We start from the raw sequence: 25842 nt of genomic DNA, 5'->3' as shown, positions 1-25842 counted from the left end.
TTGTCAGTGGTAAAAAACATGCGCTTCCGTGTCCGCTTAACTTTAGACCACATTGCTTGAAAACGCTGCAAAGAGCTGTAGAGATGCGAGGTAAATTCCGGGTCACAGCAGCAAATGGTCAGCCGGCTGCAATACCGCGGGCTCTTTTTGTTGCAGAGAATGCTTGCGCAGTCCGACAGCAACACCTGGCCATACAGCAGCACCTGGCTGCGTGGCGACTACAGCACAAGGAGCGCAAACAACAGCTTGAGCAGGAGCGGAAAGACTTCGTGGTGGTTGGTCTATCTGGACAGCTAGTGATATATCCATCGTATGTCCTGCTACCTCCTGGCGCACAAGGCATTTTCCTGCTGACGCTTCGGGCGTCTCATCCTAAAGTTCTGGACACCTTTATTTTAGTAAGTCTCACCTGTTGTGTACGCGTTGAGGCGGTGGTTAAGGTGAGCTATCCGACAAGCATGCAGTGTAGACTGGTTTCATTTTGCAGGTTGAGACGCTGGAAGACAGCCAACCTGTTGCCGTTTCTCTTAAAGCTAAAATTTCACTGCCACATCTGCGCCTTAGCACTCACACTGTAAATCTGCCGCCATTGTTCCTGCTGCGGCCTCTGCTGCTGAAGCAGCAGCTTACAGTTTACAATGACGGAGACATACCCATCAAGATCTGCTGGAACTCACCTAAACAAGTGGCAGATACGGCATCTCAGCAGCTAGTGCAACAGCAGGGGGAAGAGCAACAAGTGGCAGAGAGAACTGTTCCGCCTACGGCCACACCTGCCGCACGTGGCCCCTGCGGCCTGCTAGTAACTGTGTCTCCCGCTGAGTGTATTGTGGGCAGTCGGAGCTTTGTCTCTTTAGATATCTCCTGCTTAGGTATCCTTGCCTCCCCTTGCTTGGTCGTGAAGGCCTATTGTCAAGGTGCTGGCCTGATGCTGCCCCTGCAAGTCACATTTGCGGCTGCGTGCAGCGGGGCATCCATTACGTATGCTCTTTTTACGGAGCAACAGCTCAAAGCCGCCGCTTCACTGTTGCAGCAGAAGCGGTTGCCCCAGGAAGGTCTGAAAGTATCTGCCCAACACCAGAATGCATTCAGCGCTCTTTTGCAAAAAGGCACGGTGGAGGAACGACAGCATGAGCAAGACGTATGTCTGCCTGGGCAAGAGGCCAGCGTTAGTAGCAGAAGCAGAGCAAGCAGCGTTGCGTCACCTCGCACTGAAGATGAAAATGAAATGCAACAAAGGCCAAAAGGTGTCGCTGCAACACTTAAGGCTGCCGGCATCGGCACTTGGGGCGTTCTGAAGCAGCAGTGGAATTCGGCGCCTCACGGTAGCCAAGGGGCACCAGAGGTGGAGCTTCCAGCCTTAACTGTGGGAGAGGAAAACTCCTTTCTCTATTTGTTGGCTATAAATGATTCGCCCATCAAGACTACAATCCGGCTGGACGCTTTGACAAGTGCCCACCAGCAGCAGCAAACGCATCAGCAGGAACCGGTGATGCGGCAGCAACGGATACGGCACCCATCATATTGTGAGGATGGCAGACCAGTGGGCGCGCTCATGTGCCCAGACTGTACCAGCAGTAGCAGCAAAGTCTACAACGAAGTGGGAAGCAGCAGCAGCAGGGAAATTCTGTCGTCTTGGCTGGCTCAAACAGACGCATGCTTCACCTCCTGTACAAACAGCAGTAACCACAGCAGCAGTAGCAGCAGCGCCACAAACCACAATAATAACAGCGGAACTAAGGGCAGGAATGGTGGAGTTCTTGATTCAGACTACCTGTCTGCTGAGGCCCTATTAGTCCAAGCAGCCTCTTTTGCTGCTCCTTCTGAGATGCAGCATTCGTTTCTGGGCTCGCTTCATGCAGATCGACCTTCGTTTAAGACTGCTGCTGGTGTACGGGCACTTCAGATAACAGCAGCAAGGCGGCGGCGGCAGCAGTTGCTGAGGGCTACCGATGAAGGCTTGGTGATAATTCCTCACCCTGAAAGCAGTTGCGTGCTGCAGCAGCAACAAGCTGCATTGCTTGCCCTAGAAATGCTTGCTTCTCTTCCCGCGAACTTTGACGCAGCCCTGCGGCTGTCACTGGAGCCATCGCTGCCCTCTTCGCAACAGTTGCAGCAACATCAGCAAGTGGTACAACACCAAGCTGTAACACTTATACCTCTCAAAGTGCCAGTGAGGGGTCCCTTATTGCAGATTCCTTCACCCCAGCAGTGTCTTCGTTTCCGGGACTGCATGCCACCGCTCATGACTGCCCAGATTGCCCTACAGCAGCCTTCCATGGTAGAGAAGGGACAGAAGCAGCTACAGCAGAAGCAGCACTCAAATTTCACTAGCTATAGAACCAAAACGAAGCTCATGCTTCTCAAAATGCCTGCCAAAGACCCGCAGGTTGCCGAGCCAGCAGCAGCTGTAGCAGACACTCAGCAGAAACAGCAGCAGCAATGCCAACAGGGGGACAAAGAGCAGCGCATAACCTTTAGAATAGAGAACAGCAGCAGCAAGTGGCTGCACGTTAATTGGATTCTGTTTGACATCGGCCTTTGGGAAATGCAGCAGAAATTGGAGAGGCAGCTACAGCAAGCTGCCACCTTGAGGGAAGCAGCCATTGAGGCACTGCGCCAGCGTGTGGTCGGGACGGCGTGCGAGGCGGCAGCAGCCGCAGAAGCAGCAGTGGGCGCAGCAGCAGCAGCCACTTCCGTTGCTGCACCTACGGCTGTCGCGCCCAGCCGGAAGCCACAGAGGTCACAGCCAGCCAAAACTCCCGACCTAGCTGTACTAGCAGCGGAAGCAGCTGCTGCAGCTGCAGTTGCTGCTGAGGAAGCTTCGATGAGGGCTACAGAAGCAGCGGCCGCCGCCGCTGAATTTGGCATACTGAAGACAAATGTTGGATGGAAAGCTCTGGGGGAAGCGGCAACACCCGCAAACGTTTCTGCAGCAGCGGCAGATGGAGATGTAATAGCGAAAGAGCTTCTACCCAATACAACTCTCGAACTCGAAAGCAGCCGGAGACACCCGTCATTATATGCTTCACCGGATCCACTAGCGCAGACAGATAGACAGACAGTTGCAGGAGAAGCTGCCGCACCTGCAGTAGTAAGCAAGGCTGCAATTATCCCACAGGAAGGACCTGGAGGTATTCTACAAGGCCCTTCTCTCGAAAAGGGTGCTGGAAGAGATGGTCCAGTTGACTTGGTGTCAACAGATGCATTGGCGCCATCATCAGCAGTACCAGGCAGCGCACAAGAAACACTGCCTACGAGCTCAGAGGAGAAGCCAACGGGAGATGAAGCAGCAGCAGCTGCATGGGCCGACCGCTACACTGAGCTGCTCCCCCCTCACTATTGCTTGGTGTCAGACATGATGCCTCTTTTACCTGAAAACCGGGCCGTTGCTGCTGCAGTCGAAGTGCTTCGCTCCCAGAAAACCGCAGCGCTGGCGGCACCCCAGAGAGACTTGCAATCAACAGCAGAAGAGCAAGCAGGTCAGGTGGACGAGGCAACTATACTTGCTTATGGCGACGCCGAGGCGAAGCCTACAGGGTTGACTGCTCACGCAGCGGGTGAGGGGACAATAAAAGCGGTTACTTCAACACAGGGCAGTGCAACTGCATCGATGTTGCACAGTTGCGACTACTCCTGGAGTGCAAGAGGCACACGCTGCAGCACCGAGCTACCGCAGCCGAGTTTCAACGCAGATGGGATGCTTCGCTGTCCAGCCATGACGAGCACAAAACCAACTGCTTCAGGAGAAGCAGCAGCCGTAGCAGAAGTAGCAGAGCCTGCAATGGGTGGTGTGGCATTTTGTCACAAGGGTATTGCCATGCCTCGCATGGAGCCCTCCGAATTCGTATTGGCTCCTTACGGTACTATCGAGGTATCTCTTTGCTGTGGGGCTCTCCAGACATCCCCAGGGTATCACAGACTCAGAGCTGTGGGCGTTGCGGCCCCCATCTCTATGGAAGCAGCACAAACAGGAAAAATAGCAACAACTGCTGCTGCTCGCGACGCATATCCTGTCGAGGGAAAGGCCACCATGGCTTGCAACTCCTCAGGCCGAAAACATCCAAAAATGGGAAAGACACAATCTAAACAATCGGCAGCTGCGCCTGAAAGCAAAAAGAGTGACACAGTGTGCCGACGACAACAATTGCAGAAGCGGTTCCTGAGCTGTACAGGCGTCAACCCTTCAAGTTGTCCTGTTACACAGCCTCCCAACCGGCCTCTGCGTTCATTGTTTAATGACACTTTTGAAGCTGTTTATCAAAGCCAAACCGCTGGCATCCCTGCTGAAACCCCTGAAGCCTTTGATGCTGCAGCAGGTCCTGCTGATGCGGCACCTTCTGGGGACGCTCACGGTAGTGGGGCTTGTCTGATAGTCCCTACAGTGCTTGCTGCTACTCCTCTCATCGTCGACTTCACAATCCAGACGCGGCTGCCTAGTCTACGCATGACGTTTGGCGCAGAAAACCCCACAGAACCAATGAAGCCAACAGTAGCAGAACCAGGAGCAGAAAAGAAAACAAAAGAAGACACAACTGGGCCCCGAGCTTTGTGGTTTGCGTCAGAAGAGGCAGCAGCACCGGGTAGCGAACACGTGGACAGCGCAGGCTGGCCCGTTACTGCTGTCCCTATCCTGAAGGAAGTGATCCTGCAACCAGCAAGCCACTGTCATTCCGTCACCTGCTCTGTCTCTATAAAGGGAAGATCTTTCAAACTTGTGAATGCCGAGCTGCAGCAGCAGCCACAAGAGCAAAAAGAGCGAATACAGCACACAGGGCATCAGCGGCAGCAGAAACTTGCCGCGCCAGCCCAGGAGCAGATGGTGGGTAGAGCACGGCCTTAGGAGAAACATTTGTCTTTCAAATCTTTAGCTTTGGCTCAGAACGTCAGTTTATTCAGCTACGTATGAGCAAATGGCAAAAAGAGGAAGCTTGAAGAAGCTGTGGGGAGAAATGGTGCTGTTTTGGTTGTGGCTGGTCATGGATTCGTTGTTGCTCTGAAGCTAGTGACGGTGCTCTGTTGCTACTGCTGGGCTTGCCGTTGCTGTTGCTGCTGGTCTTGCTAGTGCTTGTAGAACTCCTGCTCCCTTAGATGCTGCTGCTTCTTATGCAGACATTCACAGTCCAGAGACACCAACAGCTCCGGCTGGTTGTGGAGTTCTCTCCTCCAACATGTGAAGCAATGGCCAAAGGAGACGCCTGCTGTTCCGGTCAACTGCTTATTTCATATCCAATGGCTCAGCCCTCAGGAGGCACCAGCAAGAATTCTATGGTGAGGCGTCTGCTATTGCTTATACAGAAGCTACAGCAACAGCAGATTAAGCCGCAGCTGGAAGCGTTAGAAGAGCATCCCCTCTTCCAAGCCTTGCTGGGAGGCGTTCTTCGAGTGCTGTGGCCAGAAGGCGATCCTCTTGCACTCTTGCTATTGGGATTTTCAGCCTTACAGGAACAGCACAAGCGCGGATTGCAGGGGACAGGACAAAGTTCGCTGCTGCTGCAATATCAGAAGCTGCTGCAGCGTCTTGACGCCGTGCTGCCTAAAGTTTCAGCGGCAGCTGCTTGTGCACTTGTGGCAGAGGAAAACTCCTGCGAGCCCTTCGATGGAAGCGCTGCAGCAGCACCAGCTTCTTCAACTGCTGCTGCTCAAGTGTCCAACAGCACCCAGGTTGTGTCTCTTGTAGGACTCTCCAGGCAAGCGTTTCTTCTGCTTTGGGCTCCACCTGAGATGCAAGGCACGGCAGGAGAAAGGGGTTGGTGTCCCTACTGCGATCCACAGCGCCCTCTTGTAATAGACTTTCAAACCATTCACGTGGAATCCCGACGGCGTCCCAGCAAAATGCTGCAGGTGCGGGCTGTCTCAGCAACAGCTGTGGACTGGCGTGTCATTTTGTGCGGCAACAGCAACAGCGGTAACAGCATCACAAAGCGCAGCAGTAACGAAAGCGAGGACGTGGGAAGCATTGGGACTGCAACGCAGCAACTGGGTTTGGTCAGTGCATTCCCCTTAGCAAGTCTATCAGCCTAGTCCGTGAAACCCTTGGACAGACTTTTTATGTATCTTGCTCATCCTACGCCTTAAAGCCTACCATGTAAAAGGCAGACTCATATTGTCTTCTCCGCTTTCTGCCTTCTTCTCTGCACTTCAGGCCCCTTGCATGCATTCCCTTGTGGGTCTCTGCTGCGTCTCAGGCCGGGGAAAACGTGAAAGCAGAACGGGCGTTTCAGTTTAGCCCGTCACAGGGGACACTGCAGAGCATGAAGTTCGGGGGAAGAAAGGCAGAAAACAGCACCGCCTCCATTTGGATACGCTTCATGTAAGTTGCATGAAATTTCCATTCAAAACTTGACAGACTATAGGGCTTGTGCGTGTGTCTGCTCCTGTCCGTTTCTTGTAGCAGGGCAACACTGCTAACCCCTTCAGTAGAAGTGTGGTCGTGGTCCTTGTGGGGCCCTTGCTCCGCCGCATTTTGTTTGGCTGTCGTGCTCTGCACACTAGTCAGTTGATCAAAAGTGAGTTTTTTGGAGCCCTTGCTACTGGATTTGTCCTGTCGTTCTCTCTGCTGTCTGCTCTTAGACCCACTCATGTCGGTCAGTACGCTTGCCTCTATAAACTGACAGCTGGCACGGCGGCGCCCCAGTACTTCGAGCTGCGCGGCGCAGCCTCAACGGATGAAGAGTTTGACGTCAGCGCCAACTTGGGTCATCTTGAGCCACCTCACCTGACTAGCACTTAGCAAGTGCCTCTAAGCCACATCTTGCAAATCATCTTGCAAATTGAAACGAACTGCTTTCTCTGATGTATCTCACTCCTGCATTTGAATCCCAAAAAATTACGATGTCCGCAAAGTCAGCAACTAGTTGTTTCAGCACTCCCCAGTTTCTTTAGCTTTCTTCCGGCTCAATTGCTTCTACACAGCTAGGCTACTGGCCTTCCAAACAATCTTCTCGCGATGTGGGTGTACCTTAGTGGACCCTCATATTTAAGATTTACATGAGGCTGTCCAAAATCCGTTGTCGGATGTGAAAACCGTCAGAACCACTGCCAAACCAACATTTTCAGTTCAGTTTCTGGTGCTGCTCCTGACTTTGCGATTTGTCGCTGTTTTGACAAACACCAAGTCGCTAGAAACGAGTTCTGATCCGTCATCGGTTCCGGCCCTCACTGGTGCAAAGCAGGAATTTGGAGTGGCCTGTTGCTCGCATTGATGATCTACTTTCTCTAAATCAGAAAGGCACTCTACAATAATATTCTACTACATATGCATCACTAGTGTCACTACAGCTCGAGTTCTAATGCGTACCAAAAGCATCTGTGCAGCTGCAGAGCAGAGCATCCATTACTGCTCTCGGAACCAAGTCCTTAGAAACCTCAGTTATGAACAACAAGTGAGATAGACACAACAGCTGTCAAATTAGCATGCGACGCAGAGGCTGCAAAGAAGAATTCGTCCGACGCTGCACAGGGCAGTCCTACACAGCATACGGTGGACTGCCAGCTCTTACACAATGACGATTTCTGCGGCCCATCAGTAAATCTGTTCATGCTAAGTGTTGGTCCTTCGGTGACATGAAAAGAAATAAGCATCAGTCAAGTGGCTATACTGACACTTCGCTCAGATGGTACATATAGTACCATGGATTCGTGTCCGAGGCAAAACTTATGCAGCCAAGCTACAACATACCACAGCATAAGCTTGCTGAGATACGACATTAGTTTGATAGTGATCACTTTATGCATGCAACGAGGGAAATACTCGGTCCATCAGTTTATTTGTGCCAGAAGGAAAACTGCGGACCCTTAGTTCCACCTCAATCGCGCAACCATGCAGTCGACAACCCGGAAAGCCCCGGTTTTGCAGTACAAACAAAAGAAAAAATCGGGCACCTCAGCACCTTCGGAGTTCCCTCTTCCTGCCTGCAGGTAAAGAACTGCATCTACTACTGCCAGTCCAGCAAGCAACAAATATCTAGATTATTTCCTTGGCAGCCTTCACAGCAGCATTCCTATCCGCAACTAGCCACTTAAGCATCTAGCCTTTCCCCAAAGAGCTCCTGATTCAGAAACTGCAAGATATCCATGTTCTAGGCTTCCGCTACCCGCAGGACACGGCTGAGAAACAGAATGTGGTGATGCAGGAGCTGCCACATTATATGGCGTCGGAAAATTATTACACTGGAGGAAGGACAGGCTGGGGGACGTGCTCTAGAAACCAAGCGGCCGTGTTGGCCCAGTAGTCGGCATCTGTTACTGGCAAGTCAAGGCTGTGGTTGTCCTCCGGATACCACAATAACTTGTTCTTCTTTCCTGTAACAAAAAGAACAGCAAGAGCACCAGCATGTAAGCAGAGAAGGCGTGAAGCCTGCAGCAATGACTCAACAGGATGAAGGCGATGAATAATTACGCACCGTGGGCGCTTAGTAGTCTCCAGAAAAGGAGACCTTGAGACGGCGGCACCTGAAAGGACCTCAATGCAAAAACAAACTTCAAGAGGCTCAACAACGTTCTTCGTAAGAAACATAGATACAAGAAGTGTCGGTGCCTGGGACCACGTCCGGCATTGAAAGTTAGACCCTGTGTATGTGCGCGTGCGCTTCGTGCTACAGCGATCTGGGCCCTCCACCACAGTTCTAAGATGAACCTCCTTGTTCTGCAGGTGCGCAACCCCGCTGTTTCCGGAGACACAGGCTTCCATGCATTGATACGCATGCTCCGTGATTCTGCATATTTAATTTTATAATGTGATTGGGTGAGCATCTGTGGATGTATGCGTGCACATGCATAGACGACGCATGATATGATGTACAACATGCATAGCTTCAGATGCAAAGGTAAGCCTAAGGCTACAGATAATGTCTACAGGCGGCATTTTAAACCCAGTTACACTTGGTTAACGAAACTTTCCCTAATCGGACACCTTTTTAAATCCAATTTCACCAAGACTAGGCAGTTTCCTTCAGTCTTGGCCTGGCTCAACATGCTATTGCAAGAGTTCTTCAGTGGAAGTCGGAACTGCAGCCAAAGCATTCTATGGCACTTTTGAGACTGCTACGAACGGACATGAAGGTAAAACTAATGCATCTGCACAGTCACACAAAGAAGCACTGTGCCAGTCGTTGAAGCAGCCATCTTCATACCCTCTGGTCTTTAGCCCCGAGAGCCAGGAGAAGGGGTGTCTGGACTGTGCCCACGAACTCAGTCGGAGACAGCCGCTGCATCTTCACGAGTGCCTCGGCTGAGGGAGTTTTCGCAAAGTCAAAGTCCTCGCCGCACGAAACAGGAAAGACGAAATCTGTGGCAGGGAAAGATAAGAGGACTAGCCAGAGGAACTGGAGGTACCAACAGGAAGCATTGTGCCATTCGTTAAAAACAGCCAAAGAAGTACATGAGAACATAAAATTAAATGAGTATAAAAGATAAACAGGACAAAAATGCCCACAAGTCTTCAAAAGCAAGAGCGCACTGGCCGCAAAATAGATGCCAGCCATGTAGGAGGAACATGATGAGCCACTAACAGTTGCTAGGGCCGATCGCGCAGACTGGGAGAATAGTCACATCTGCAGAGACTTGTCAGTTTCGAATATTTATCATTCGGAGCTGCAACGCTGCAACACGTGCAACGGCAGCTCAGTAATAATCCCACAAACCATAACTCCCACTGGAAGAGAACCAGAACTGTTCTCGATTTTTCCCTCGACACACCTGGTATATCAGAGGCTGTGTACATCCCTGGGACATATGTCACGGGGTTCCGTGTCGACGCGGCGCTAAAGAGTTTAGGGAACTGAACAAAATAAAGGAGAACGTACAGAGCGCCTCGCAGCAAGTAGTCCAAACACTTGACTATTGGTGCAAATGACACGTGGCACAGACTTTTAAGCAAGGACTACAGACACAGGATCCCATGTAAAGCAGCCAAATACGCCCTGCAAACGAAATCCAGCGTAGACCACCACGACGGCAATACTGAGATCATACACACCTGGCCAATGAGGTGGCAGCAGAGAAAACCCCCATGAGACCCACCGACTGCAGCGCAGCGTTTGCTGTCATAACCAAATCTGAAGCTCATGCACACAAAAGCTTCCCTCCCTTGAAGGCACAAATCCCTCTCGTGTTGGTGTGTGTAACAGCTCTAAACACAATCTCTCTGTATGTCAACTACTATTTGGGTGCGTACAGCACGCTATCAATGGTGCTTGGTGGGAAAGGAGATACAGATTGGACCCCAGATGCCCCACTTGTTGATCACTTGCTGCACTATCTGCGCTACATCCTCAACGTCTTGCCGCCCTGCCCGCCCTGAGTTCAAAGCGTCGCAGACATGCCTTACTAAAGCATTACTTGAGTAAAGTAAAGCGCATCACATCGATACGAGGCACTTTAAAAATAATTTTAAACCGTTGGGAGCGATCGAGAAACGCTAAAATCTGAGGCACTTATCTTTATGAATTCACCTCAACACGGCTAAGGCATTTGAGAGAAGCGCTTTCAGCAACGAAAGGCCTCCGAACTGACCGTGCAAAGAGACGAGTTCATCCTGGCCGAAGCCAGCTGAACCCCGGTAATTGACAACCAAAACGTCAAAGCCCAAAGTCGTGAGAAAAAGAACCTCTCTGTTGTACATACAGCTCGCGCAGGAATGAGGACCCCCATGAATAAGAACTGCCAAGCTAGGCTCCTCGGGGCCCTTTGGGGGACGGCCTAGCCGCACCAACCAGTGCCGCTGATGGTCCAAATGATATAGAGAAAGTGTCAACATGTGTAGCTGCAGCTTCTTCACAGCCTGACACAGCACAGTAAACGAAGGGAAACTTGTTACCTCTCGAAGGCAAAGTCCAATCAAAATGCTCAACAACAAGACACACGGAACAGGCAAGCGCAGGAAGAACCCCAGAAGAAAAAGAACACTGGCAAAAGCAGTCACTGCCAGAAGTCTCAATTCTACAGAGCTCGCAAGTCCGCAAGTCGACAGCGGTCACCGCCTCACCCCGTTAAATGCCCCCTTAGAGCCTCCTCTCAGGGAAACTGCATCAACGACTTCTGCCACATGCGGAGGGTCCAGTGAATCGCCATCGCTTCCTTCCTCTTCATTAAAATTGAGCTCCCGCAGCTTTGCAATGGCTAAGATTGGCACATGCACCGGGCTGCTGGTTTGAACAAGCAGCCAAGGGCCGCGGATGTCCCTCAGTAGGACATCACCAACTGTAGCTGCGGCTACTGCTGCCTTCACGTCTGCCGGCGCCTTCGGGCCCTGGGCACCCTCGAAGTGGACTCTCTTAACGCGGGCCTCTCCAGCTGCAGTACATCATCGCACAGACCTCATCCTTAGCATCCTCAAAACAACACGCGCAACTGGGTCATCTGCGCCGAAGCAATATTCCCAAATTATGCCCATCTGATCAGAGCGATGCTTCTGAGACGTTTCTACGGACCATAGGAAGCTGCGTATTGGTAAATAGGTACCTTGCAAGCCTGTAGGGATGGCCACAACCGTCTGACGGCAACCTCTAAATGTATTCATCACAAGAAACCCTCGGCTCCTCCACGGAGGCAGCTGTGTGCAGCAAAGGCCCTCAAATGCCTTCAGAGAATGAGCAGCTGCTACGCTAGAAGACTCTTTCTGAGGCCCCGCCACGCACACGGACTGAACCGTTGTGGGGGCAAATTCACCATTGGAGGCCTCAGAGCTCTTCCCATGACGGCTCTGAAAGCTCGATGAAGGGCTCGGGCTGACTAAAGTCTTTCTACTTTTCACAACCCATGGGGACTCCGGGTTTTCCCGAGCCACGATAGCCACTCGGAGGCGGGCGTTTCCGAAATGAGGGCGTTTCTCCTACACGAGCACCCCAAAAGAATCCCAAACGCACGGCTTCACATCACATCCGAGGACATCCGAGGTCTCATATATATGATTGGGTTCGACGATTTGCGCTAAAACTAAAACTACGGCGAAGCCAGCGAACCTTGGAGTCATCTGAGAGCGCCATGTAGACAACTTCGAATGCGAGAAGCTGCCCCGGCGGATGCGAAGGCAAGTCGCAAATTCTCGCCTCCCACGCTGCCCAATCTTCTTCGTTCGAAATCTGCAACCATGTCGGCTGGAGGGGCCCCTGCGGGCCCTTCTCAGAAGCTCCCAACGCACGCAGGGCCCTCGCGACGCCTCCAGTGGGGAAGTCCGCAAGAAAGACAGCTGATCGGCGGTTAATGCAGAACTTGAGCCCAAGTCTGTCACCACAACATACTCGCAAGCACACAGCTAAACTGCGAGTCTTCACGATAAAATCTTCCAAAACAAAGTACGAGAACTATTTTGCCTCTGGCCTGCAGACCTACTGCACGCAAAACCCCACGACTAGGTCTTGGAACTTACCTGTACGGCGCGGACGGGATTTCTGTGCAGATTACAGCAGACCCATCCGGGACGAAAGACGCCTGAAGGTCTCCAAAGACAATCAGTAGACTGCAAACCCTACACTATGAACCCTGCATCGAGCAAACTAAGCGCGCAGTACATACTTAATGTGAAGCTGCATAAAAAAGGAAACAAAAGATTGGAAGATCCACTTCCGGAGCAGTGTACTCGGTAGTACAAATTGTGGGTCGTCGCTGACCTGTGCATAGCTGGCGGACCTATGCCTGGGCTGAAGTGGTGCGAGGGTGGGAGGCGTTATACTGCCTACGACAACTCTTCCTCGAGAGTGCTGCAGCAACTGTTCTCCCCATGTGTCTTTGTAGAGATAACTGTCTAAAGGTGGGCACGCGTCCTTCTGTGCGGCCTCCGCCACGTACAACAGCCTAAAAGCAGACAAGCAAGATCCTCTGAAAATCTGTGCCTTCCGCTGCTCGTTGACAAAGCGTGCTTTACAGCACTGCATATTCAACCCTACAGAGGCGCGCATGCAGAAGTGCCAATGCACGCAGCAAAGCAAATGCATGCAATGGAACTGATGCATTCAGTGACGACAGCAATGCCGGTTTCCCAAAAGGTAAGGCAAAACCTGCAGGTCAAAAGCAGGACGGTTAGACCATGCAATTAATTAGGTGAAGAAATGACCACACACTAACAGCAACATGGGAGAGTTGTGCGGCCCACAGGTTCTCGTCCTGAGAGCAGAAACAGCCGCCCCCGTACGGGCTCAGCCAAGGAATGCCGTGGGGAGCAAACAGGCACATGGCGCATCCCAAATCTCCCTTGCCAGCTGCGCCCCAAACCTCAAGCCGATGCAAAGGGGCTGCAGAGGTTCCACCACCACTAGATACTCCCTTGTTCTCCGGAGGAGGTACGGACGTCACCTGCGCTACGAACTGCCCTGCAACACAGCACATGACATTCAAAGAGTCCGGTACACTCGACACTAAACCCTAACGCAATCAAGGCAAGACAGGAAAGTCAACTAAAGCGAAACAAACAATCCTGAGCAAAAGAGCATGTATGCCACTCTCATTAGCCCCTGTAGATTGGCCCGGTCCTACATGCAGAAACCTCGATGACAAGACATAATCTTTTCGGGGAATGACAGAATAAACGTCAGTCACTGATCATCAAGTGGGCAAGCGCTATGCTGGCCAGGGTCCATTTCCCACAGTTTGCGTCCGGAAAAGCAATAGAAATAATTACGGTACAGGGTGGGTTTTGGCTTAGTGTTGGTTTGTGCGTAGGGCTTTGATGCCTGAAGGGGAGTAGAATTCAAGGGCGGGCTGTGAGTCGACGGGGATTGCCGTTGGAGGTAGCTGCGTCGTGGGTGCCCAGGAGATGAGTAGACGGCGTTTTTTGTCTACGACCCTCTGCAAACGCAACAGCACAAAACACAGAGTGGAATGAATCAAAACGGTGGCTAGACGCAGCGGTAACTGTACAACGACTTGAAAAATCATGTCCGCAGCTGGCCATTCCACCTGCCGGTGTAGCCAGTTACTGCCTCACTAACAGAAGCCCCTTCTGCACCTCGTTCTCGGAAATCGGCAGTCCTTACCTGTGACCCACTACAGCGGATAAATGTAGGACAACCATCAGGGCCCTCTCCGTACATCTGAGCGCTGGCAACATCAATGGCATTGGCGCTGCAGGCGCGCAGCCGCCGGTGGACCTCTTCCTGAAAAATGAAATAGCGAACATTATGAATGGGTTGCCTCACACGACAATCCCAAGTCCAAGCACCGCTGATGCCTTCACGATAAACCCGAAATTCAAGCTTCCCTTGCGTCAGGGTTGTGTCTCCGACAGCGTCGTGCTACGAGGAGCGTTCTACTGTTCACTGAAAGGTGCACTAAGAAGCATGAAGAAATCAAGGACGGTGACTAGGATGCCAGGGAAGTCCACTAGGACTCAAAATTCTTAACGTCCGGCGAAGCTGCAGTGTGATGAGTCTAGGGGATGTCGAGCAACAACAACGCGTGCAAATCACCGCCAAGCTGTTAGCGGAGTCTGCCGGTGCAGTATCCTTCGGTGCGGGCTGCTGTCGTCCATCCTCCTGTTCGTGCTGAAGATGTGCATGCCTGTCCTCGCCCTTGTGCTGCGGTCGTGGTTCATTTTTTTTGACCTCCCGCAGCTGCTGTCTCTCCACATTCTGCCTCAGCTGTTGGTGTTGTTGCTGTGGCTGTTGTTGCTGACGCTCCTGTTGCTGTTGCTGTTGCTGTTGCTGCTGACGCTCCTGTTTCTGTTGCTGTTGGTGGTGTTGTTTGCCATGGCGCTTCCTCTGAGGCATCTTCGTGTACGTAGGCGGCGTTTGCTTATCGTCCGTTTGCTTATCGTCAAGAGCGAAGGCATTCAAGCCGTACAGAGAGCAACTTTACGGACGACGGCCTCACTCTGGTACGTGTCTTATTCGTATTTTACTACGAAAATGATCAAAAGCGACGCCCCCTGTCTTCTGGGGGCGGCTGTCTGCGTTGGGGCAGCAGCTGCTGTACATACCAACTACTCGCAGACGCAAGAAATAACTCATCAAGTCATCTAGATTAAATAACATTTGTTTCCAGGACGAAAACTAGTGTGTCCATCCCATATTGCCGATGCGTAGAAGCCTCTGCCTCGAGTCAAGCTGGCACCGCATGCATTAGCGTCAGCAGGGCTGCAGTAGCTGCTGCAGTTGCTCTGCTGCTGCTTGTGCTGTTGGCCTTGGTCTACCAAGTGGCCTCGTTTGAACTGGGGTTTTTGTTAGTGCTGTTGTCCTGGAAACTTGTCCTTTTGAGTTGGATTTAATGTTTTAAGGACATTCGGGGCACGCAGTTTCCCCGTGCCTCCCGCACGTTGCTGCTACTGTTGCGACGACGGCGGCGGCACATCAGAAACACTTGTTGTTTATTTGCCGTAGGAAATTCCCCACTTTCTGTCCAAGTTTCTCGACCTTCTAATTTTTATTCTCATTGAAACTTATCACCTTTGATCCTCGGCGCGCCAACTGCTTTCCAAAATACCAGCAACATTACCAGCAGCAACAGCAGCAGCACAGCTTTCAGCTCTTCCTTGTGTTAAACTTTTTCTCGTTCTCCATCTTGTCCCGTCCTTCCTTATATTTTGATAATGAGCGCTGCAGTGGAGCCTACTCAGCGCCCGTCAGGGTCTCCCACTGGACCTGGCGCATCTGGCGCCTCCGGAGTAGGGACTTCCGATGTGGGTGCACCGGGAACCCCCCATCCTGACCTTATATTTCCACCCGCAGATATGAGGGGTGTCATCGAGAAGACAGCACAGTTTGTGGCAAAAAATGGGGCAGAATTCGAGTCTCGCGTGCTCCGGGAGCAGAGCGCCACGAAGTTTGGTTTCTTGCTGCCAAACAATCCTTACCACGCCTTCTACAAGCTTAAGGTCAGAGAGTTCACCACGGGTGAAGCTGCGCCGACTCCACAAGTGCCTCAGGCCATTCGAGACATGCAGCAGAAGCAGCAGCAGGAGAAACAACAGCAGCAGCAGCTGCTGATGTTGACGCAGATAGGGGAGAGCGAGAAAGAAGCTAACAAGGAACAAATTGAACCTCCTCCCCCACACCAGTTCGTGCTACAGCATCCGTGGGTGGCTCCCATAGATTTGGACATCATCCGCTGCGCCGCGCAATTTGTGGCTCGTAACGGTCAAAAGTTCTTGGCGGGTTTGGCTCAGCGAGAGCAGCAAAACCCGCAGTTTGCCTTTCTCAAGCCTTCACACCATCTGTTTTCCTTTTTCGCGTCGCTTGTGGATGCATATACGAAGTGTCTTCTGCCACAGAAAGAGATGCTCGAGAGTATAAAGGAGACTGCGGGGAATCGCCAGGCGCTCTTAGCACGGGTGCGGCGTCGTATGATGTACGAGCGGCAGCAGCTTCAGCAGCGCAAAGAAAAGGAAACCAAAACACAGGAAGAAAGGCGGCTGATGATGTCGCTAGAGTGGACAGACTTTCATGTTGTCGAGACCATCGACTTCACGGAGGAAGATGAACGGCTGCCACTTGCAGCCCCCATCGACTTCAAGTCTATCCCTAAGGAGCTGCCCAAGGCATTGTTAGCAGAGGATGGCACCGCTGCGGATGGGTTGGCAGAAGAAGGTGATAAAGTGGACTCTATCGCTAAGCTTATTGAGGGTGCGGACGCTGATCAGGATGACGAAGCCATGGAAACAGAAGACGAGGAGGAAACAGCCAAACAAGCCATAGACAAGAGACAGGCGACGGCAGGCAGTGCTGATGCTGCAGAAGCAGCGGAAAGGGCTGCGGCGGAAAAGCAGCAAGAGCTGGCAAGTCACCGGTGCTGCATCAATTCTCTGCTTTACAGTGTTTACCGCTACGGGCGTGTTTTGGACCTGCACGCTCCACCTTCTGCACACTTGATATATTTATTGTGTGAATGTTGACCCCGTTTTTGGAAGAGCGTAGCCGTGTACGGATGTGGCTGCCAGCTGATGAAACAGCGCCGTAAAAGGCGCGAACTCGACATGAGGGTCTCCAGTCTCTCTTGGCAGATGCATTGGGAACCCGTTGACTCTGCGCAGGGGAGCTGACTGGTGGTTGCATTGCTTACCGCATCCTTACCTTCATGCACTTTTCGTAGTTTATTTTGGTGTCGTGCTTTGTGTTGCTTCCACAACAAAGCTTTTTTTTCAAATCTTTTTCTTTGCTTGTTTGTCTTCATGCTGAGGCTGTCTCAATATGCTTCAAAAGCACTTTTACCCGATTTGCATATGGCGCCTTGTACGCTGATTGTTTGTACGCTGCTTGTTATGGATCTTTTTCCTGCGTCTGCCGCCCTACGTAGTTTGCATTTCGATCTCAGAAACACATATATCGCACCTTGCTTCTCGTGTTGTGTGTCTTTGCGGGACAGCCACCAGCCCCAGCTGCGCCACTGAGAGTCGTGAAGGGATACGTACGCACGAAGAAGAGGCAGGCGGCTACAGGGGCCTCCAGTGGCTTCCAGCGGTGCCCCATTACAGGGCAGCTAATACCTGCAGACCAAATGACAAACCATCTCAGAATTTTATTGCTTGACCCCAAGTGGAAGTACGCTCAGCCCCAGAGCCAGCCTTCTACATAAATGTGCATATGCAACTGACAAGGCTGATTTTTTGAGAAGAGAGAATTCACTGCTTTGTATAGGCAGCACCACTTGTTCCTAGAGACTCCACGGTGTACTGCGTATGGTGGGGTCTTGCTGACACAAATAAAGATATGTTTCCCTGTTTTTATACAGGGAACAGAAGGATCGGTTCCTTGAAAAGGCGCAAGCGGAGTCTGCCTTCGCTCCATTAGAAGACGTAGAGGGTTACCTTGCACAATTTGTGGCCAAGAGACCAGATCTCTTTGGTTCCGTTGATGACCACGCGGTAGGAGTTGCTGTCTTTTCCGATGTTTTGTGTGACTTTTCTTGTGGCACTTCTAGGTCGTTACCCTTTGTTTCTGTATCTCTGGCAGGCTGCAATGTAAGGCAGTTAGTGCACTTGAGTAGCCTGTTTGTTGGGAGGGGTTCAGTATTCACATGTTTTTCCTTCACTTTTGCGGTAATTTTTGTACACTTTTTTCACGTTTGTTACTGGAGATGTTGACTGTCCGGCCGTGCCTGTGTCTCACTATGGTCAGCGGTTGGAGGCTGAGGCTGAAGTTGACCCGCTTCGTGCAGAGGCGACAGTCGCGGCCGTTGGAGTTTCTGGGGAGGCACCAGAAGCAAAAAGGCAGCGGGTGGACAGCACGCCTTCTGCACCGGCAGCGGCTGCTGATGGCGTCCCCTCGCTGCTGCTGCTGACTGTTGTTTGCCGTGAGGGAGAGGGCCTTGAGGCGCAGGAGGCCCAGGTGGAGGTCGATCGCTCCCTTACGGGCGCTCAACTGAAACAATCTCTCTTGGATGCTGGCATCGGTGCAGAAACCCTCAGGGCGAGAGATCTTCAGCTTTCCACTTCCGTTGATGGCCCAGCCATGCTAGTGAGAACCTTTCACGCCCAGCACAAATCTCAGTCATTTTCGGAGTTTCGCGGTTTGGGGTTCTTGATTGTGTGTGTTGCCGTCTAATAGCTTATGATGTATGACAAGTACTGCGTCCCTTCGCGAGTAGTTGTAGTGTCCACAGATAACGTCTTACCATGAACGCATTTTCCATCTTCAAGCTAAATGCGCTTTGCGGTTTTCATTCAGGACCACCTGACGCTGGTTGAGGCCGGGATCCGCTCTCCGGAGAGCCGACTTTATCTTTCAGTTGTTTCGCGTTGAGCAGGGGTCATTCCTGTTTGAATGACTGGGTTCTTCTGTGCAATTTAATATTATCTTGTTTCCACAAATGCTTGCATTGTTTAAACTGGGGATCGAAGTATTAACGAGGCAGACCCAGCTTGCAGTGCGTTCGTTCTGCTTTGACCAACACGCATAGTTTAGTGGCTTTTTGACTTGCCAACTGACAGTCACCTAGATGACTGACATAATGTGCGGAAGGTGGGAAACTTCGTTGCGGCCGAAGAGCTGAAGGTGCCAGCCTACTTACCAGGCATTTTGTTCAGAGGTTTGGAGGCTGCCGACATAGTTGTCAATGAGTCAGTGTTGCTTCGTAGTGGGGACCCTCTCGCACATTCCGGGCCGAACACAAGCAAAAACGACTTTGATTAGGAAGTTAGTAAGACGTTGTTAAGCCAGATGCGGCCCGTCAGGGGATCAGTGTAGTTGCAACTCATGGGAAACACTATTTTATTAGCACTGGGAATGAACAGTTGCACCGACTTAGAATCTCCTAAAGGGGTGGCCACGCCAAAGCAGGACAATTTGACGGGGGAGGAGGTCCGCTCATGCGGAGCTGCGCTAGCTGGAGCTGTGCGCTCACGGCATGTACGCCCATAGCCTCCGTAGGGGATACGGTTTTTCAAATGGCATGGAGGTATGCCTCGTTTGGCTGCACATGCATTCAGAGCACTGTTGGGGACTTCTACAGGAACTCCTATGTAGCGGTGTTTTTTACGCTGCATACGGTACTAGTAAAACCAGGGATAGTGTCAAATTAATGCCTGGTACTTGCCAGGGTCTGTGAATGTTGTGATTGCAACGAGTGAGGACGTCTGCGTGTCCTGGGCTGGCGCCTGCCCAGCAGCAGTGGGCAGCGCGCGGCTCCTAGACTCTCGAGAAAAGCACAGCGCTGACAATTGTGTTCTTCTTGTTATAATTAGATGCAGGTGCGTTGAAAGAAGAAGTACTCATTGAGTAGGGGCCCCGCAAACGAGGGCCACTGAATTGTTTGGTGCAGGTTAGGGTCACTCCACTGTACACCGATCTGCAGATACTTTATCATATTGGTCCTCAGCAGCCAACGTATTAAGATGAAAAATGAAAGAATGAGAATAACTTCATCTTAGTGCTCAACTGTGGGTGAAGGTTCCGCGGGGTTGCTGGGAAATGGCTGAACAGAACCAGGTCGTGCACGCTTGATGCACGGTGGGGTTGGAGCAACCGGTGACCTTCAGAAAAATTCGTCCAATCACCCGAATTTCTACTGAAAAGGATATGTTCTCTAGGTTTCTTGTCTTTTTTGACAGTTTTCGTTGGCGCCGCCCACTTGGGCTTACCAAACTTAACCAAACCACTGGGCCGGTCACTGTGTGAGGCTGGGTAGGCCTACCACGCTTGCCGTGCCAGGCAAGACATAGAAAATGCAGCGTTTATTTGAGTCAACTGATATAGAACATTATTCAGTCGTTGCAGAAAATGAAACGGAGAAACGGCCGAAGGTCGAGGTGCGCAGCATCCTTGTGCGTGATCTGCCAAAACACCTGGGCGCCGAACAGGCAACAGAAGCCCTGCGACAGCTCTTTTCTGGGAAAGCTGGCCAGTCGAGCCTAACACAAATGAATGCTAAAGAAAGCCGGCCTCCCGTGCTTGCACGCCAAGGTTCTCTGCCTCAGAGCAGCTGGCGAAGCAACCGTCTGCACCCCAAAGAAGATCCGTGGAACCCTGCACGGCAAGAAGGCGATGGCTTCAGTCAGCGCAAACAGCTTTTGGAGCAACTTCCTCACGCAGTATCTAGCGTTCGCATTGCATCTGATAACCATGGGGGCAGCATTTATGCTGTTGTTGATTTCACGCATGAACTGTTGGCAGACTTAGCCCTTCGGCTCCTTGGGAAAACTGTCCTTCTGCCGGGAACTTCGTCGTAAGGCTGTCATTTTGCTGTTTCTCCCCTTTTGTATACTCCTACTTGCCCCGAATGGCTTCTGGAAAAAGGGGCAACAGCAGTTTGGTTTGCATTCTTTATTTACATAATGTATGCTCATCTTCAGTGAAAGCACTATCACAGTTTTAGCTGCTGCGTTTACTACTGTGGCTCTGGGATGAGTGCACTGACTTTAGTATTACTTCTGCGTTGCAGCAAAGTGCGGCTTTCTTTGCACGAGACATGGAGTACCCCGCTTGTTATTGATCAGTATCACATCTACGTTTCTGGCTTGCAACCAGGTGCTTCGCTTTCCAGTCTGTTGCCCGCCTCTATCCGGGCTTTCCTTTTCATTGACAGTTGCTTGTTAATAGCTTCAGCAGCCGTTTGTTAGGGCCAGTGTTATTGGCCATGTTCCAGACAAAATCCCAAATCCGTCTTTTTCCCTTGCCAAGTGTTTAGGGTGCTGAGGTGGTCTGCGCGTTCGTTAAATCTGCTCCAAATGGCTTGTGTTCTAAGAATTCCCTAACGGTGAATGCACTTTTGCGAATCCCCACCATCGACTTAGCCCCGGGGCAGCTACCGATACGCTGCCGTTAATACTTCTTCCTCCTAATTCAACTTGAGTGGTCTCACAAACGCAGGCGCCACCGCTGCTCAAGTCGAGGAGCTCGTTACTTCAGCAACAGGAATAGCCCCAACACACGTGAAGGTATTGAAATATTCCGTGCTTCATCTGGCGCCCAACCCTCCTTAAAGTCTCACGTAGTTGACTGTATCATAGCAGATGGGTGTGTAGGCGTGTCCTTAGATGTCAGCGGTGGCGGGAATCCCTTCCAGAAGAGGAATGCAGGAGTATGCATTTCTTCGCTATTCCGACGAAAACACATCAGACGAGGTGTTGAAGAAGCTGCAGGTGCCGTCCAATCCACTTACAGTCCCGTAAAAAGCCGTGTTGCTGGAAAGGGAATGATATTTATTCATCAGCTTTGAAGGATAGGCACGAGACCGGCACACGTAAATAAATGAGGTAGGCGTATGCTTTTTCCTGCCTGCAGGATCTGCCTAGTGCGCCAAATCTTATCGTTCGTAAGGTGCACAAACACCGACACCGAGGAAAGTAAGCAGCACAAAGACGCTTGCTTCTGTTGTGGAAAATTGACTTCATGAGTAAGCTGTATGGAGCCCCACATGAATGCCATTGATAGGTACATCACTTGACTGCCTTTGTGAGTGTTCGCAGTCCTAGGGAGCCGCTTACTCATGCGGCTAATTGCAGCATTTTCATTGCAAACTTGCCTCCTCTGACGAATGGCGTAAGTAGAGTGCGAAATTATAGAGGCGTGAAACAGGGTATTGAACGTCTTCTTCACAGGCTCTACGAACGATCGCATTGGAGGAGCTCTCTTGGCTGGAAAAGTTTTGATAGATAGTTTAGATAGACGTTTAGATGCTGAATGTGAAGCGGCACATGAGTAAAGTGAGACACGACTGAAGTGTCACGCTCATGTTTATATTGTGTTTGCTGTTTGTCACGTTCACCTCATAGGAAGAGCTTCGAGAGATTTGCTCATACTTTGACGTAGTCAGAGCCGCTGAAGTTCACCCAACAAGGGTAAGGAGGCAATGAACTGAGCATGCTGCCGCGCTGAATGTAGCCGAGGGAAATCGCGTATGGAACATCCTAGAGCGTAACTTTTGAGCTACGGGGTATTGAACACGCTTTGAGGAGTGACTCTGTGCCCATCTAGTGAGAGCAGGACGTGAAATGAGATGCTTGCGCTACTGGCACTGTGAAAAATAGGGATTCCCTGTGACCGTTGCGTGGCAGCAACTTAAAATACAGTGTGAAGTTTTTACACAGTGTAGCGAAATACTTCATGAAGGATATTACACTTTTCTCCCACAGAACTTCGGCTTTGTTCGTTTGGCTTCACATGAAGCAGCTCTGGCCGCAATTACCCATCTTCAAGGAATGCAACTTCACGGGAGGGTAAGTATGCACACACATTTTGTGTAAAGTGCCCACACAGTGGCCCAAAATAGGTTATAACTGCACAAGCACGCTCTAGCAAGGTATGTAAACAATAAACTTGAACGTGGAATGGAGAGGAGGAAGGTGAGTGAAGCGTTTGGATCCTTTCGCGTGTCTCCACAGACACTTGCCTGCGCTTGGAGCTCAAGGATCCCGGCTGCTAATGAGGAAGAGGCCATTAATCATCGATGGGAGCAAGAAGACGAGGTGGGGAATGGGCTTGCTGCGTAAATCGAATCATTGGCAGCTGTCTCTCAATTTGAGCGTCGTTCAAGCGAAAAAAAAAGTTGCTTTCCGGTGGTTGGCGTGTCTCTTACTTCAGGCATACGCTATAATGTCAGCGCAGTGCATGGACTTTGAAGGCGAGGAAACTTTGCTACCGCCGCCACAATGCAAGGAATCGGACTTACATGCAATGAGCCCCAGGCAGTCCGCAAAACGTTCAGCTGCCCAGGCCTCAAGCGACGCTTTTTGGCTGTCTATATTGGCTGAAAATGGTCCCGTGAACATAAGTACCATTTGTTCCCAGATGAAACGGCGTCAAACAGAAGTGCAGGAGCGTTTGGAGCGCTGGAACGAACAGGAGTGGGAAGAAGAAGATTTGAAGTCCAACGGCGAGTCGTCCGACCCTCCTAAACAATAGAGCTCAGAACAGACCTCTCGAACACATAGCAGATGTACGGAAGCTGGCAAAACCACGGCGGAAGAGCCAGTGGTCAAGCCTCATACGGTAACGGCGTTTCCTGCCGTGGTTATGCAGTGTTGTGTATTTACTGCAATCTCGCGCAGTTGATTGAGAATGCGCTTACTGGCGCTGTAGCAGTTGTGGTTGTGATGGCGAAAAATTGCTGATATTGTGTCCACAAATTCCTTCACGTTTGAAACGGAGTGCGAAAGCAAATCGTCTGAGCGTGCAGAACATCGTCCGTAATTGCGAGATTGATGCTTCAACGTGTCCTGCATTTCAGTGCAAGCTTAGAGTAACACTGCTTCATGCCGCCGATGATTATGGCATGTTTCTTGCCTCTGGATGGCCTGGTTGCTCAAAAGCCGTTCTATAGAGGAGTGGGCCTCTCCTGCCGCGTAGCCTTCCTGCGCCTTTTCTGTGGGAGCAGCTGGGCTAATATATTTGGAACCACAGACAGAGATCTTCTGCTCAAGGACTATACGAACCCCTTGGGTACTTCAAGTCTCGCATTGGCTTGAAGTGCTTGGGTGTAACGGCTACTTGTGAATGACTGAGTGATTTAGTATGCTGCTGATCTAATAGCTCCTCATTTCTTGTTCGACAAGCGACATGCAAAGCCAATAGAAACAATGCAGCCCTTTTGAAAAATGAGTTGGGATGTGTCCGTCGAAGGGTGGCTCCCCGCTCACCTCAGGGCGACCTTCCCTGGGGCGAGCATGGGTACCTCTCTTCTTCCGCCATATTCTTTTACTGCGAAAGAGAGATCTATTTGTAGAAACCCGAACATGAACCCTTGATACGCCGCTACGCACAAGTAACCCGCACGCTTTCTGGAGCCCCAGTGGCAGACAGTAAAATTATTCAGGAACTGACAGCATTAGAGTATTTCCCCCATATTTGAGATGGAGCAGAATCAACTGCATACTTCATTACAAGTTGCTTCCTCAGGTTTCCATGGGTGATGTGCCCCTGGTCAAACGGCCTGGTCAGGCATTCGGATCAGGTTATGTTGAGGTACTCGGGACGGGGAACGGGGCGCATTGTAGAGGCGAGCAATTAAAAACATAGAATATATCGATGTAGACAGGCAGTACAGTAAGAAAACTGCAAGATTTTCACATTAAACAAGAGGGGCAGGGTAAACTAGTCTGCCTGCATATATACCTACATTGGGCCCTGCTCTGGCGTACGTTTGCGCAACATTGCACGGTTTCTTTGAAGCATGCGCTGCAATCATATCGCATTTCGTGCGCCATACGCAACTTTCACCTCGTCAGCTGTATTTATTTTCAATAATCCGAGCGTGTTGATTAATTGGCGTTTTCTTTTGCACGAGCTCGGAGACCTGCATTCACGGCGAACCTTCTTTGGCTCGTGAGAATGCATTAAAGCTGGTCCCTTTGCCGCTTACTTAGAAGAAGCTTACAAAGCATCATCTTCCCGTCATTTGTACGGGTGAGCGTGGCCAGTCTAGTCGCCGCCCAGCGCTTGCGCTCGACCAGGCCGGCGCCTCCTCGCTCTGCTGCGACGAGCCTCCCGCCTCTGCAGGCGTCTCATGGTGCAGTTGTGTCGGATGAGGTATTTGTGCAGCTGCAGCTGCCGGCTGAAGCGCCGCTGGAGCACCTTCGGGGAATTTCTCTAAAGTCCAGCTGAGGCGTAAGGCGATGGGGCGCTGCACTAGGGGAGGCTACGGAAGGGGACTGTGTTAGTGCAGACCCTAGCCATGCCAATGCAATTAAGAGCATTATTCCAAGAGGTACAGCTAAAATTTGGGGCCAGTCTGTTCTGCGTAGCTCTTCTGGAGCAGTGGTGACGTAGTGGACAGCGGGCGCCGCCGAAAGGAGCCGCCCCAGCTTCCCCTAAGATGAGCAGCAAGGCGCGGAATAATACCCTATTTACATTTAAACCAAACTAGATTACGTGAAAGTAGCAAAAAAAACGATGGAAGGTACTGCTGGCGTCCACCGGTGTGGCGGTCTCGAGCGGCCAGCTGATCGTATCGAAGGGCTGTGGGGAGCAAGCGATAAGATGATGAGCAAAAAACGAGTGACGCATTTAAAAACTGTTCAAGAATTTGAAGGCTTGCCAAAGTTGAGCATAGGCAGCTTCGGGCTGCAGACAAGTGGTTGGTGAGTCGTCATGCACTGCGGCCAGCCACAACCACCTCGCTTCTCGCGTAACTGACCACAACTGCAACAACTGCGCTTCAAGTCATTAAGCAACTTTCTTTATATTCTAAAGTTTAATTGCAGTTAGACTGAGAGGACCTCTGCTTGTGAACACAGCCGCACTGCGCGTGGGCCGTCCGGTGACGACATGGACATTCTCCTGGTTGCTCAGCCAGGGTATCAGGGATACTTGAAGCTGCTCATTTCAGGAAAGAGGGACCCATCTTGGGACGGAGAAGCCCTAGAGACTGCGATGTAGTCGCCGCGTCTGCCTGCTGAGTGAAATGGAGGATAAGACCCCTTCAAGCCAACCTTCCTCTACTTAAAGTTCTGGTGTCCCAGCGTACACTGAGCTAGTT

General features: G+C 51.3%; 4 protein-coding genes across 4 annotated transcripts; 3 read left to right on the top strand and 1 right to left on the bottom strand.

The window, feature by feature from the left end:
* Positions 1-83: 83 nt before the first annotated feature.
* Positions 84-6733, top strand: ETH_00014225 (uncharacterized protein; the record flags this gene model as incomplete). Its single annotated transcript, XM_013377811.1, has 5 exons — positions 84-398; positions 488-4822; positions 5113-5988; positions 6189-6313; positions 6574-6733. 5 exons carry the CDS (start codon positions 84-86, stop codon positions 6731-6733), a joined length of 5811 nt encoding a protein of 1936 aa, XP_013233265.1.
* A 1434-nt stretch (positions 6734-8167) lies between these two features.
* On the bottom strand, positions 8168-14705 carry ETH_00014220 (acylamino-acid-releasing enzyme, putative; the record flags this gene model as incomplete). The annotated part of the gene is made up of 17 exons (XM_013377810.1): positions 8168-8304; positions 8406-8454; positions 8483-8647; positions 9135-9289; positions 9700-9781; positions 9980-10058; positions 10239-10299; positions 10516-10783; positions 10988-11295; positions 11464-11833; positions 11964-12225; positions 12371-12432; positions 12612-12795; positions 13094-13310; positions 13671-13785; positions 13974-14093; positions 14406-14705. 17 exons carry the CDS (start codon positions 14703-14705, stop codon positions 8168-8170), a joined length of 2934 nt encoding a protein of 977 aa, XP_013233264.1.
* An 818-nt stretch (positions 14706-15523) lies between these two features.
* ETH_00014215 (surp module domain-containing protein, putative) lies at positions 15524-18671 on the top strand (the record flags this gene model as incomplete). Its single annotated transcript, XM_013377809.1, has 5 exons — positions 15524-16708; positions 17296-17471; positions 17662-17794; positions 18048-18386; positions 18597-18671. 5 exons carry the CDS (start codon positions 15524-15526, stop codon positions 18669-18671), a joined length of 1908 nt encoding a protein of 635 aa, XP_013233263.1.
* A 1616-nt stretch (positions 18672-20287) lies between these two features.
* On the top strand, positions 20288-23270 carry ETH_00014210 (RNA recognition motif domain-containing protein, putative; the record flags this gene model as incomplete). Its single annotated transcript, XM_013377808.1, has 10 exons — positions 20288-20592; positions 20809-20894; positions 21237-21304; positions 21404-21513; positions 21651-21686; positions 21836-21908; positions 22142-22207; positions 22502-22585; positions 22751-22834; positions 22950-23270. The coding sequence occupies 10 exons, from the start codon at positions 20288-20290 to the stop codon at positions 23268-23270; spliced, it is 1233 nt and encodes a 410-aa protein (XP_013233262.1).
* Positions 23271-25842: the final 2572 nt, after the last annotated feature.

Source organism: Eimeria tenella, genomic scaffold, assembly GCF_000499545.2.
Source record: "Eimeria tenella Houghton genomic scaffold, Eth_scaff63, whole genome shotgun sequence".
In the NCBI taxonomy this organism is placed as follows: domain Eukaryota; phylum Apicomplexa; class Conoidasida; order Eucoccidiorida; family Eimeriidae; genus Eimeria; species Eimeria tenella.
Note: the sequence above shows the minus strand (reverse complement) of the source record. Positions and strands in the feature narration are given on the sequence as shown.